A 14,103-nucleotide genomic window follows, 5' to 3' on the forward strand; every position below is an offset into this window, starting at 1 on the left:
TGTGTTAATTTCTGGTGTACAGCATAGTGATGCAGTTATACATATATGTAGATTCCTTTTCATATTCTTTTTCATTATAGGCCGTCACAAGGTATTGAATATAGTTCCCTGTGCTATACAGTAGGACCTTGTTGTTTATCTTTTTTTTCCCCACCAGCTCCTTTACTTCAGTTTCCTTCCTTCTTGATTTGCACCCCCAAACACGCCTTATGCCTCTAGGAGAGATGAAAGGAAACTTCTGGGGAGCGATGGGGGAAGGTTGGGGTCCTACTCCTTGCACGTCCTCCGTGGGGTCCCTTGGGGATCTCACAGAACCCTTGGGTCCTCCTAGCGGTCCAGCCCAGCCTCGTCTTCAGAACAAATTCCAGAGTTCCTTTTACTAAGGCAGTACAAAATTAACAAACACTACAATAAACTTAGGCAAAGAAGCTCTCTCGCTACAAACAGCTCTAGGAAAATTGGTTTAAATCCTTCTGACCTCCTCGAATGCCAGTTTTTGAAGATTCCAACCATGCAGAAAGATTGATATTTGTAACACACTAGCTTAACTTGTGAACTAAAATCTTCTCTGACCTTGAGTGTAATTGTATCTTAAAAAAAATGATAATCTGGTTACCATGGATATCTTTGCCACAGCGGAGAAAAGTCACAGCACAAAAGCGGAGGTGGTGAGAAGGAAAGGACCGACGGCCTGTCTCACAAAGATGCGTGCATGACCACACTTCCCACCCCAGGGACGGGAGACCCGTGACTGTGATCCCGTGATCAAGATGGAGAAGATAAAACATAAGACACGCCAAAGCACACATGCCACGAGCCCCCGAAGGCAAGCACGTCAAACCGGGCAGGACACCCACACTCACATAAAACTCTAGCACGGCCTTGGGTCTCAGCCTGAGGGAGGGCAGGTCACTGAAAGAGCGACTGCGGTGCAGCTTGGCAAAGAAAGAGTCTTGCAAGGCACTCAAGACAGACAGCCTTGGCTTGTCTGGTGAGGGATGCAACCATTTCTTCAGAAGTCAAAGCAAGATGGCGGAGTTAGTGGAGAGCAGAGGGTTACTATGGTTTTGTTAGCTGTAAGCAAGCCTTTCTGATTAAAACAGGGAGGCCATTACTTATACCTGCTTCTTTAAAAGGCTGATCTTAGAGAAGGTGCAGAAAAGTCTATGTGTGTTTATCAAAGCAACAGGTTAGTGGGGGAGAGGAGACGAAAGACAGAGGAGGTTCACCACCTGTGCGCGGGTGCCGAAAGGCACCTTGGAACATGCTTTCCTTAGTCACCACTGGTTAGGTGAACTTTAAGCTAACATTATAGTCAGCCCCCCGAATCCAAAGGTTCTGCATCTGTGGAGTCAACCAACCACGGACTGAAAATATTCGGAAAAAAAATTTCGTAGAGTTCCAAAAAGCAAAACTTGAACTTGCCAATCTGTTGGCAACTATTTGCATCTTATTTACGGCTATTTACAAAGCATTTACATTGTTTTGAGGTGTTATTAGCAATCTAGAGATGATTTAAAGTAGCCAGGAGGACATGCAGAAGTTATGTGCAAATACTCTGCCATTTTATATGAGGGACTCGAGCATCGGTGGATTTTGGTATTGGAGGGGGGTTCCTGGAACCAATCGCCTGCTGATACCAAGGAAAACTGGAATTACTGAGACTCCCTAACACCGTATACTGAGCATTTCAAATGCTGGATGAAAGCTCTGTCTCCGACTTATCATCCCTCCTCCAGAAATCGCACTGAACTTACGAAGAAGGCGTGATCTTTGAAGGTGGGCGTCTCCGGGGTGCCCTGGCTGTACATGGACATTCTTCTCTGGAGGGCTGCCGCCTTGTTCCCAGCGCCCGAAGACGGGGTCATGTCCTCCACGTCAAATGGACTGCAAAACAACAGGGCCCCGTGAACGTGAGCTTGTTAAAATCACCTATAATCACCGGACGGCAGGCCAAGAAAGTGCCTCCTTGTACTAACATAAATACAAACCATTGGAAACTGGGTTGGTTGAATCCAAATTGGTCTGTCAGCAACAAAACAAGATTAAAAAAAAGGCAGAGCAGAAAACTGAGTCTGGATTCACCCAAGGGACCATAGATTCTTATCCCAGATTTAAGCACAATTTATGTGGTCACCTGGACACTAGATAAATCTGCTTCCTCTTTCATATGAGAGACATGAACGTATGAATGCTTGTCCCAACATGAGATGTTGAATAGGCCTGTAAAAAACCCTGGAGCTTTGTACAGATTTTTTGTTTTTGCAGGGGGAGATAATTAGGTTTATTTGTTCATTTATTGTAATTTTTTAAAAATGGAGATACTAGGGATTAAACCTGGGACCTCATGCATGCTAAGCATGCACTCTACCACTGAGCTATACCCTCCTTCCTGCAAGTACAGACACTTTCAGGGTACAAGAGAGTAACAGAGTATTGTTCGGTTCTGAAAGAAACACTCCTGTTCATTTCAGTTGATGCAGAGCCGCTCACGTGATTGAGAGGGTAACAGTCGGCTCACAGAGATGCTGTTTATCTTCACGCTGTGGATTCATCCAGCAAGAGGACTGATCCTGCAATTTGAGATGTCAACAGCTACAAATGACAAGGAGAGAAGGGCTGGGCAGAAGGTGTGGACACTGTTTCAATGACAAGGCAGCCTGTCTTCGCTGCTCCCATGCCTGACTCTCTGTTATAAAGGGGGCCCTGAACGTTAATACGCCACCTGTCCTAGTTAGCGTGATATGTAATAAACCAGGGGCATAATGTTTAATAACTTATCAGGACCTTTCTCATGGGGTGACTTCAGAAAACCACTCTTTAAGTTCACTGCTTTGATGAAAGGTATCTCTTTGGAAGTATCTATTTCAGTAAAAAGAGTGTGGAGGGACCAAGGATACCCCAAATTTTCCAGAGCCGTGTGAGGTATTTGAGACAGAGAGGGCTAAGCAATTAAAACACCAGAGCAAGAATCCAGATCTTTCTGAGGGTAAAATATCTCTTATTGGACAGTTATTTTCTTTCAAATTAGTTGACTGGAGAGATATATTTCTTGATACATATTTAAAGGTTGAGAAGGAAGAGAGGATACAGAATAAAATATTTAAACACAGGAAGTGGAAGAGGAGGGTGGTGATAAGGTAGAGGGGCCTCCAACTGGAACCTGCATGGACATCCCCTGGTGAGGGATGAGTGAAGAGATTCTTGTGCCCTGGGAGATTCTGATGCAGTGAGTCTGGGGTGGGGCCTAGGGGTCTGCTTTTGTACCAAGCTCCCTGGTGAGTCTGATGATCCATGCACCCCTCCTTGGAACATCACGAGCCTGTAGCGTGTATTTCTAACAAGATGAAGTTGAAAAGGGTAACTTACTACCAGGTGATTTCCAGGTTCAGTTTGATGGTGCCAAGGTCATTGATGTCCACAGCCACCACCTGAGGTCGGGCTGCAAACAGCTCTTTGGTCTCGCAGGTCACACTGCCAACCAGGAGGTGAGTCGCCAGCCCTTTGAGCTCCGTGACCTAGTGAGAGAGGGAGAGGAAGAAAGGCCTTACAGGACAGCAGAGGACAAAGGCAAGACATTCTTATCTTGTTTTTCTCGGCCAGCTCAGGCGTTTCAAGATCATCTCTGAAATCAGAGGGGGATACTCCCAAAGCCCATCTGATGTTGGCACTGCCTGCTCTGACACGCGGGCAGGTCTCTGCAGTGTACTTGGCGTGCAGAGAGACATCAGTGGGATGGAGGGGCAGAAGTCATGGGATGACGCACGGCCATGACAGTACCGTACCTTGATGGAAATTAATCCAACTATCAGGGGCAGGAACACCACTTCTTCTCCATCCCAGCTCTGTTTGCCATTTACTTCGATTCTGCCTTTCAGTTTCCACCTCTGTCGGCCATACTTCATGAAAATCTGCAGAGAAGACACCAAATGCCCTCAGGTTCCACTGCCCTCCCCTGCCTTCCCTACCCAACCCAGGATGGAAAAGGCTAGGAGATAAAGCAACTGCCTCTCCTCCTCCACTTCTCCAGCATCGATTGTCATTGTCGCTCCTTCCAAATTCCCTGGGGGGTGGAGCAGATGACCAGCGGGGAGAGACTTTCAAAAGGGAGTAAGTTCTGCTTCTCTAAGGCAGAGGGTGTGAAGGGTTTCTTTAGAAAAAGGTCGTCAGATCATGCCCTTTGGCTCACTCATGTCAACCACTCTTTCTCTTGGTTGTTCTGTCTTAAAAGAACAGACACTGCATTAATGCTCCAAACTCCTCAGTTCCTTTAGAGAGACAAGAAACCATCAGCTAAAATCTGCTTAGTGACCAGAAGCAAGAAATGAAACATCCTGCTTCCATCTGAATGAAGAGGGCTGGACAAGGATTTTGAAATCTGACCTACTCTGGGGAGAGGCTGTGCAGTCTCTCCAGGGTCCGATAGCTTTATTGTTTAGGGGAAGATACCTGCCTCCACCCCCAACTTCAAGAATGATTTTAGAGGGTTTTGGAGGAGAGAGATGAAATAATTAGCTAAGTTCCCTTTTGGGGGGGAAACAATAAAAACTTTATAGAGTATATTTATTTTTTGGGGGGAGGGGTTGGAGGTAATTAGGTTTATTGATGTAATTATTTTTAATGGAGGTACTGGGGATTGAACCCAGGGCCTTGTGCATGCTAGACATGTACTGTACCACTTGAGCTATACCCTCCCCACCACAGTATACGTTTATAAAAGGAAAGATCTAGATACTATTCTTCTTCAGTTGTGATACTTATGAACAGCCATGATCCTGGATTGGATCTTGGGTCAGGGAGAAAAAAAAACCCTGCCATCAAGTACAATATTGGGACACTTGGAAAAATATGAATATAGATCGCGACATTAGCAAATGACATTAGCTAAAGGGCCAATGCTAAGTTTGCTGGTGTCGAGAACTGTACAATGTTTATATGAGAGGAAATCTTTCCATATTCAGGAAAATAATTTTGGAGTGAAAGGTCATGATATCTGTGTATTAATCTAAAACCATTCAGCAAAATAACAACAACAATAATAGTATTAATAAAAAGGAAGCAAAAGTGGTATAATGTTAAAAATTACTGTCTAGATGATGCACACATGGAAGGTCTTATACTAATCTCCAAACTTTCTTATTGGCCCAAATTTCTTTTTCAAAATTAAAAAAAATTTTAAAAAACAATTGAAAAAGCAAAGTAATGACAACTGACTCCTGCCCCTCAAGTCCAACACCCAGACAGACACCATACTTACTTCATACTGATCACCAGGACAGAGGCGAGCAAAGCCAGCCAGACCTGTAAGCAAGCAATTGGGATCAGAGATGTAGAATATATTTCCCCTTTTTACAAACCCACACTGGCATATTTATAAACTTCAAAGTGTCCAGCCTTTGTGAAAACTCATGTAATAGTTTCTGGGGACCATCTGTGGGCACAGTTATTACTGGGAATTTCATCCATCACAGCAAGAGAGAAGATTCCTCACTGGGGTGATGGAGAAGGTGCCTTCTGGGTCAGAGAAAGGGGATGTTCCTTCTTTTAATAGCCCTGTGAATTTGTGAGACTATGGAGCGGATGAATCTGCTTTCCACCTGTCTAATGGATGTTGCCAAGGTTAAGATGATACAGAGAAGGTCCAGGGAGGCTTAGAAAAGCACCTGCTGTTACCACTCTCTGCCAGGAGATGGCAGCAACTCATCAGTTCATCACAGCTCTCTACCCACTCAGCCAGTCCATTGAGGACCAGTTTCCACTAACAAGTAGAAACCGTTAACAAGTCACTTAAAAAGATTTACAGAAATAAGAGCAGAATTAAAGAAGCCAATTTACACTAATAATTTTCTGGAGTATTAGTCTTTTCTTTTTAATATTTCTGAAAGAAAGGACAACAGACTGATTTTTATAAATTCGAATTGACTGGATATGGCAATTCTAACAAAACCCTAAGTGCAAAGGTTACATTGGGAAGCTTTTCTCTTCCCTGCTTCCCTCCCCTAAGCTGAGGGAGGGGGCGGTACCATCTCACCCCTCCCCCAGGCTTCTGAAGCAATCAGTCACATTATTGGTGCAGGAGGTCATTTATTCCATTGAATGAGAACACTGGCCTAAATGTCTATTTTCTCCAGTAGAATGTGGAAGCCAAGGCCAAGGACCATTCATCGGGATGCAGCCAGAGCTTGACCAGTAGCAGGAGCTCAGTGAGTACTGGACCAACTGTCTTTCCATCATCACTTACCCCACTCCCCAACCCTGAACCCCACAAAATGATTGTTGTCTGTGTGTTGGGGTGGGGCAAAAAGGGAAGTGTGGAAGGGTGTGGCAGGAGGAAGTTGGGTTACCAGGTCTGAGAATATTATGAAATATCCTCACTTTATGTCAGTATGTATGTTGGGAGTTTTTTTGTTTTTTGTTTTTTTTTACCAGAATGAATAACAGATAAGAAAGTAGGTGACTGCAAAGATGCAAGATGTCCTGGCAGGGTGAGGGGACTTCCTTTTATTAACACAGAGGGAGATATCCATGGGGCCGTTACCCTTGAGCAGTGTCATAGAGATAGTTCGAGTTTTCGTGTTAGATGAGGAAAGCGGAAGTGAGATAAATTTACAGTGAAAAAGGAGGATCAGTTTTGGGTCTGAGTGACCCCCTGGGAGAAACCCTGAATCCAGAGAGAAGCCAGGAAGGCCATCAGGCAGGAAAGAGAGAATACAGAGGGTAGAGATGGGAGAGCAGGAGCAATGGAATGTTCAGTCTGCCTGTCCTGAGAACCCATCATAACCCAGTGCTGTTCTTTAGCTGGGTGGCCAGGGCCCCTGTGGCTTGCAGGACCCCCACAGCAGCCTCTCACCAACCACCAGGTCTCAGGTCCAGATCTGGTGGGTGGGGGTCCCCTTCCTCCTGCCCCACTCCCGGGGTGCCTGTGTGCTGGGTAGATGACCCTCCCACAGAAGAGAACATTCTTTGAGCAAGTTTTCAGAACCTGCTCAGCTCTGTTACAACTTACGCCTCACATGGGGCCCGGGGATGGGAACGCACTAGGAGCCAAGAGCCCTGGAATTCAGTTTTAAGTACGTTTCAAGTCCAACATCCTGTGTGACTTCCGGGACGAGTCAGATAAAAATGGGGAAATTATCAGCCCACCTCAGATTGATGAATTTGACAATAGTGAGCATCAGAAACAAGGGAAATATGGCCCTGCCTACATTAACAGTGAGAAGATGTGCATGATCTGAATTTCTCTTTGCTGTAAGACCCTGTGGCTGTGCTGGCCTGCATGGCTGGAGCCCCAGTATTGGGGGAGAGAATTGTTATCTGCTAAATGCTGATTCAGGGCAGTGGTTTTCCAGAATCAGGCTGCTGATAGAATCATCCTAAGAATGAAAAAATAACATATATATATTTTTAAATATATTATTTATATATATATATATATTTTCCAGGTTCCCACTCTAACTTGCTTAGTTGGGGGTAGGGCCTGAGTGGTTTTAGAACCACTGACTCAGGTGAGGACCCACAATGAAGAGAATGGACTTAAAAAACCAAAAAAGCACAGATACCTTGCCTGAGTCATAAAGTTAAATGCTGAGACTTAACATTGAATATTAAACTGATTCACTATCAGATCTGCTGGAGAGATGGACTCAGTCATGGGAGAAGCTGAGGGTCAAGGTCATTTGGATTCCAGGTACACTCATCCAGAGCAGCAATACGTGTACAGTCCTTGACAGAACAATCTCCCGCCTGAGTTAGACACTCATTCGAAAATAAAGCTCTCCTGTTGAGCACTTAAAAAAAAAAAGTGCCCCTTTTCTACTTCCTTAATTGCAAAAAGTAGACAAGAGGGTGATTAAATCCCCATTAGCAACTCAGGGATCCAGCTGCTAAGAAACCTCCAGAAGGGACCAGCCCTCCTTGCTGCGGTGACTGGGCCAAAACTCAGAAGGAAAATGCACTTGGTGTGGTGGCTCCTTGTTTGACAGCCCTGCTGGTGACTAAGCTGTAAATCTGACCACACCTGTGGATGCTCTCTTTTCTAAAACCAGTTTCTTTTTGTTCTGAAGATGCCTGTGGTATAAATCAACAATGTTTCTAGGGATAAAATTTCTGGAGGAAACACCAGAAAGGTGCTGGGGAAAAGAGGGAGGTGTACAGTCCTCTATGAGTTTAACACTAAAAAAAGTTTTAAAATAAAGAAATTGGTAGGTCGTTTACAGGAAAATGGGGAGCATTAAGGAACAAATTAAATGATATCACCAAGAAGCCTACAGACAAGTCTAGAACGTGGCACGTTCTGTACAACAACGGTTTCAACACGACAAGTCAATGATAGGAAAAAACCAGGGAGGAGTCTGTTCTAGATGAAAGGAAACTTAAAAGTGGTGCCTGAAGACTGATTAGAACGCATGGACCTTGTTTGGATTCTGATTTGAACAAACCAACTACATCTCATTTTTGAGACGACTGGGCCATTTGATAATGGAATGTATTCTCGTGAATTCAAAGGCACTGGGATAATACTTGGCATCGTGCTGATGTAAGAAGGGGGTCCCTAGTCCTTAAGAGAGGCAGATTGCGATCTACAGGGGGAGACGCCCATGTCTGGGTTTTATTTCATCAAAGGAAAAACCACAGAAAAGAAAACAGAGGAAGCAAAGGTGGCAAAATCCTGCTAATGTCAAGCCTCAGTGACGGGTTTATGGGGGCCCCTTGTATATTCTCTCCATGTCTGTGTATGTTTGAGAACCCGTCACAGGAACTATTTAGGTGTGGAGGCAAGTGTCAAGATGAGAAGTTCTGGAGCATCAATAAATTATAACATAAGTGGGGAGGGGTGACAGAGGGTGGTGCAACATCTTTGCAAGGAAAATAAAAAGAGCGTGTGATGTCAAATGTCAAGGAGCTCCACAGAGATGGCACCTTACTCTCTTGAAACAGGGGAAAGAATACCTTTCATCTTGATGGAGAACTCCCCCAGCTGTTTCTCCAGCTCTGCTTCAATGGTGCACATGTTCTAGGAAGAGCACAGGAGACTGGCATTAGGGCAAGGCTTCTTTCCAGGCATGTGATGTTGCGAGAGCCGAGGACAACCATTGCTTGAACAGGAGACGTTTACCTGTTTGCAGTGAACTACGGGGCCCCAGCCTATGCAACAATCTTGACAAAACGTTCAACCTAAGCCTAAGCAAGCCTTCTAGTGCACAGGAAATTTAGAGCATAGAAGATCAAGTTAAATTATTTCATAAACAGAGAAATCCAGAGTGAAATCCGGAGTGTGGGAGATTCTAAGAGAACTGACCTGGATACAAAAAGGCAGTAGTATCATGGGAAAAAAAATCTAGATTAAAAAGATTAAAGCCACATTACCATCAAATGCAATGTTTTAACTTTGATTACATTCTGATTCGAAAGTAAACAAACTAAGACAGTTATAAAGGATATTCTTGGGCCAATAAGGGAAATCTGAAAATGCACAGGGTATCAGATAATTCTATAGGATGGCTGGTAATTTCCTTAGTTATGATAAGGGTAGGTGGTTATGCAGAGGATACACATGTTCAGAGGTTGTCATTTAAAAATGCCTGCTACAGGGAAATATATATAGGATTTTGTGGTGGCTCAGAGCGAAAGAGAATGTGACAATGAATGTATGTGTGTTCATGTGTAACTGAAAAATTGTGCTCTACACTGGAGTTTGACACAACATTGCAAAATGACTATAACTCAATAAAAAATGTTTTTAAAAAATGCCTGCTAAAATATTTTGGGGGCAAAATGTCATGTTATCCACCCTTTACTATCAAATGACTTAGCAAAAAGAAAAAGAAAAAAATTGAGCATATACAAAAGAAAGAAAGCAAATATGGCCAAACATTACCAATTGGTTGTCTAAATAAACGATGTTCAATATACTAGTCTTGACTTTCCTGTATGTTTGAAATTTTTCTTAATAAAAATTTCGTGCAAAAATTGAGATTAACAGATACACATTACTATATAGGATAAACAGCAGGAATCTGCTGTGTGGCATGGGGAACTATATTCAATTTCTTGTAGTGGGCTATAATGGAGGGAAATCTGAACAAAAAAAGTATGTGTATGTATGACTGAATCGCTTTGCTGTACACCTGAAACTAACATTGTAAATCAATTACACTTCAATAAAAAATTAAAATTAAAAAAAAAAAGTGCTCAGTAACTCAATTCTACTCAAAGTGAGTGAGGCTCACTCACCTCATGGCCACACCGCCGTAAAGCCCCCAAAGTGATCCTTGGGTTTGACAAGCGTCCTCTCCTCACGCTAATGTTGAGGGACCAGTAAAGACAGGAGACAACATATATGCCTGCGGTTAGAGATCTAACCACCCCCGCCCTACTTCCTCAGTATTTGAGGACCTAAACAGAGCAATCAGAGTTAAAAATCGAGAGGAAAAAGCGCTGTGGCCAGGGGGCTGCCCTCAGTGAAGCCCTCCTGCAGCGTGGCCAGTTTAAGCTTTTGACTCCTTTGCTGTTCCCAAGAAGTCCCCACTCCGGCCACTGGGCGGTTTCTCCCTCCATCACGGCTGGGGGCTCGGGACTGGCCACGCCCACCAAAACCTAACCACGCCCACTAAGGCCGGGCCGGCTCAGTGAGCCCTGGCAGGGGCTGCTTCCGTTTGGATTTAGTTTGAAGAGGACCTCAGGAATGATTTGCAGGCTAGAGGTTCTGACCCTTCAATGTCAGTACCTCTAATAGCTTAGCAAAGCTGGGGAAAACTTCCTGAGGTTGAGTTCTGGGCAGCTGGAGAGTTCTGCAGAGTCTCAGTTTTGTAAACTAGTTTTCTTCCTCAGAGCACTGGGTGTTTCTGGGAAGGAATGCATTACTGTTTCTAGAAATAGCAACGATGTTATCAGTGTATGTCAGGATTGCTACAGTGTCTTTAACATTTTTTTTTTCTTTTGTATGTGTGTGGAGGGTTGAGGTAATTAGGTTTATTTATTTATCTATTTATTTTTAACGGAAGTGCTGGGAATTGAACCCTGGACCTCATGCATGCTAAGCGTGCACTCTACCACTGAGCCATGACCCTCCCCCTGCTACAGTGTCTTGAAAAACATGGAGAGGGGGAGCGGCTACTTTCACAGTTGAGGAAATCCGTGGACAGAAATTTTCTTCCATCTCACCCAGGCAAACATTGATGAATATTGCTACACTTGCAAAAGCACCTAGAACCATCTGGCCCTAAACCCACTCTGTGATAAAGTCTTGCCTTGTGTGGTTATGTGAGGATACAAAACCACCTGATGTGATGTCAAGTGAGGTAGAAGCTATGGAAGTCCTGGACTTCCTTCTTCTCTAAGGTAGCCCTTCTTCTTGCTGAAATTATACTCTACATCTTTGAATTTGTGAGCAAATATGATGTCACGTCTTGGCCCCTGACCGTGGGTAGGTATTTCTGAAATGACTTGCAAATACTCTAGGTTAGTTCTCTGTGTACTATGCACGACCCCCGTTATTTGCAACTGCTCTTTTGATTTTAGAGACGGGTAGAAATGCAGTCTCCTGAGGTAGGGCTGCTTCTAAGCCAGAGATTCTTAACCTGGGCTCCATCAACTTGGATGGGGAAAAAAGAAAGTCACAGTGCTATCTCCACGAACGTCTTATTGAAATCTAATTCATCCACATATCATGAATGGAGAAAACCAGTCTCAGCCGTACGGCTAGTACTGGTGACTTTGACCAGATAGAAGTCATGTATATGTTCATGTCACATCAATTGTTGCAGGTACCTTGAGAAATCATTTCTATTTTTCAACAGTTTGAAACTTCAGTAGTTACTGGAGCCACTGTTAAATATTGTAGTTCAATTTGTTAATGAAGCAGCAGTACAGTGCTATACCACACATTTGATTTTAAAAATATTTTGATCAATGTAGTGACAATATTGAATTTTGTATTTCAATATAACTTGTTTCCTTTGAATTCCTATGGGTTTCATTTTATGCATTCAAAAAGCATCCTCCCAAAAGGGGAACTTAGGTAAAGAAGTTTTAGACCATAAAAAAAGGACAAACACAGTTCAGACAAGAGGCGCTGCTGCAGTGAACACACGAATCGATCCTGTAACAAGTCATCTAAGAGGTCCCTCCCATCCCAGGGCTGAGACTGATGCTCAGCTCTGGGAGGGGTCCAACAGATCTTCATCAGGCCGATGACTTCATTCATGAAACTGGATCTCTGAACAAAAACTCATGGGATAGTGAGAAGTGCTGCTTTAATAATTCAATCATTTCATCAAAGACATTGGTATCAGGTGACCCTCGGAGGAGCAAAGACATCCCTGTGTCATATGTTTGGGTCCCAGGGACAGTCAGAAACCATGAAAGCACACTTCTGTTCATGGCTCTTTGTCTTGCCTCCTTTAAGATAGAAGGGACGTTTCTTACAATAAAATAATTGTAGGCAGGATGTCAGTGAACGCAGCATTGAGGGTAGCCGTCTTAAACCACAAGGTCTGCTTGACTTCCAGGGATAAAGCTACACTGGATTGTACACTAGAGAATTCAGAAATGCATTTAAATGGCAAAAAACAGGGCATTTATGGCTTATTCATTTGCTGAAAACTTCAACAAGTGCTTGTAGTCCACTCATGCAGAGACCATACGCCCTGCCGAATGGAGCACATAAAGTATAAGACTTGGTCAGTGGATGACTTCGCAGCGTCTCAGATCTTGTGGTTTTCCACATCCATGAACAAGCGTATTATAAGGCCTCAGGAGGTGAATGCCTGACAGCTGATGCTCACAGACTGAGAACGTCACATGCTCTGAAGTCCACAGGAGGCTCCAAACAAAAATACAACCAACAAAATCACCCAAGAGTCATTTAAAATAAGAAAATGCAAGACAGGCAAACAGTAAAACTTCTCTCTCTAAAGAGTAGAAGGAGGCTGCAGGTTGCCACTCCCCTGGTTCTTGGCCGGTACCAATGATTCATATCGGGCCAGGTGGAGTTCTGCAGCTGGGCAGGTCAGCACCTACCTCTGTGTACTCTTTGTAGCTCCGGTTGATCTCCGACAGGCTCTCCCGGGCAGCTTTGCTGGCAGGGGAAGTTGCAAAGGCTTGCTTCATTTTGCTGGCACCATCTTGGAGGCGTCTTTGGATACAATAAGCTTCATAGAGTTCATCGACCTGCCAGAATCAAAACAGGAACGTAAATATTTATCCCAATTGAAGGAGAGACATAGGCCATTGTTAAGAGTTTAAAGACACTTTATGTTCCTGACCTCAAAAGGAGAGTCTTGGAGAAGTGTCATTCTTCTAGACAGATGAATCTTGTTTTCACCACTATGATCCATTTTCTATTTCAAAACAGATTGTACCCTGAGCCTTCTTTTCAAATTCTACAAAGTGAAAATGAACTTACCATTGGGGATTGTGTAAGACAAGGATTAGACAATGAAGGCAGGACTCTTTTTTATAAGGAACAAACACTGGAAGGGTGTACCCAGAATTTCATACCAATGTGACGACTTTGTAATAGACTGGGCCATTATCGCTTTATTTTAGGAGACAGTGTCACAAGGTGATAGTCACACAACCAGATTTAGATTTCTTTTAAAAAAGAATTTGAGGCTATTTATTGAAGATGATTTTTGGAAAGATGTGGCTCAAAAAAAGAAAATACAGGTTAGTTATTCTTAAAATTAGAGTGAAGCACAACTGTCAAAACTTACCAAACTGAACACTTAAGAACCGTGACTTTTTTGCATGTAAATTATACACAATTTAAAAAATAAATGGGAGCAATGGAAATGAATATTCCTTTGCTACATCTCTATAGTTAGGCTTCTAAATAATAATATACCCTTTTGATCATACTCATTGTATAAGCCTGATAGTCACTTAATGCTTCTAAGGCAGTGACTCTCAACCAGTCCAAGGCTATTTAGATACCCAGGGGACACTTGGCAACATCTGGAAACATTTTTTTCAGTGTCAAAGCTGGGAGGTGCTACAGGCATCTAGTTGGTAGAGGTCAGGGATGCTGTTAAAGATTCCATAATGCAGAGGACAGCCCCCCTACAACAAAGAATTATCCCCAAATATCAACAGCGTTTAGGG

The 14,103-nt window shown here is 43.4% G+C and overlaps 1 protein-coding gene across 7 annotated transcripts in view; it reads right to left on the reverse strand.

The window, feature by feature from the left end:
• RIPOR2 (RHO family interacting cell polarization regulator 2) overlaps positions 1-14,103 on the reverse strand; it is a 178,251-nt gene that overhangs the window by 21,120 nt on the left and 143,028 nt on the right. For 6 of the 7 annotated variants that reach the window (XM_045509559.2, XM_010974234.3, XM_045509560.2 and 3 more), the window contains exons 7-12: positions 13,021-13,170; positions 8,950-9,013; positions 5,258-5,301; positions 3,786-3,911; positions 3,370-3,518; positions 1,758-1,887 (exon numbers count right to left, since the gene is read on the reverse strand). In XM_045509559.2, coding sequence (XP_045365515.1) covers positions 1,758-1,887; positions 3,370-3,518; positions 3,786-3,911; positions 5,258-5,301; positions 8,950-9,013; positions 13,021-13,170 — 663 coding nt within the window. Of the gene's footprint in view, positions 1-863; positions 1,011-1,757; positions 1,888-3,369; positions 3,519-3,785; positions 3,912-5,257; positions 5,302-8,949; positions 9,014-13,020; positions 13,171-14,103 lie in introns of all 7 variants that reach the window. The other variant, XM_045509563.2, reaches the window with a different exon arrangement.

The sequence above is a fragment of the Camelus bactrianus genome, chromosome 20 (assembly GCF_048773025.1).
Source record: "Camelus bactrianus isolate YW-2024 breed Bactrian camel chromosome 20, ASM4877302v1, whole genome shotgun sequence".
NCBI lineage: Eukaryota > Metazoa > Chordata > Mammalia > Artiodactyla > Camelidae > Camelus > Camelus bactrianus.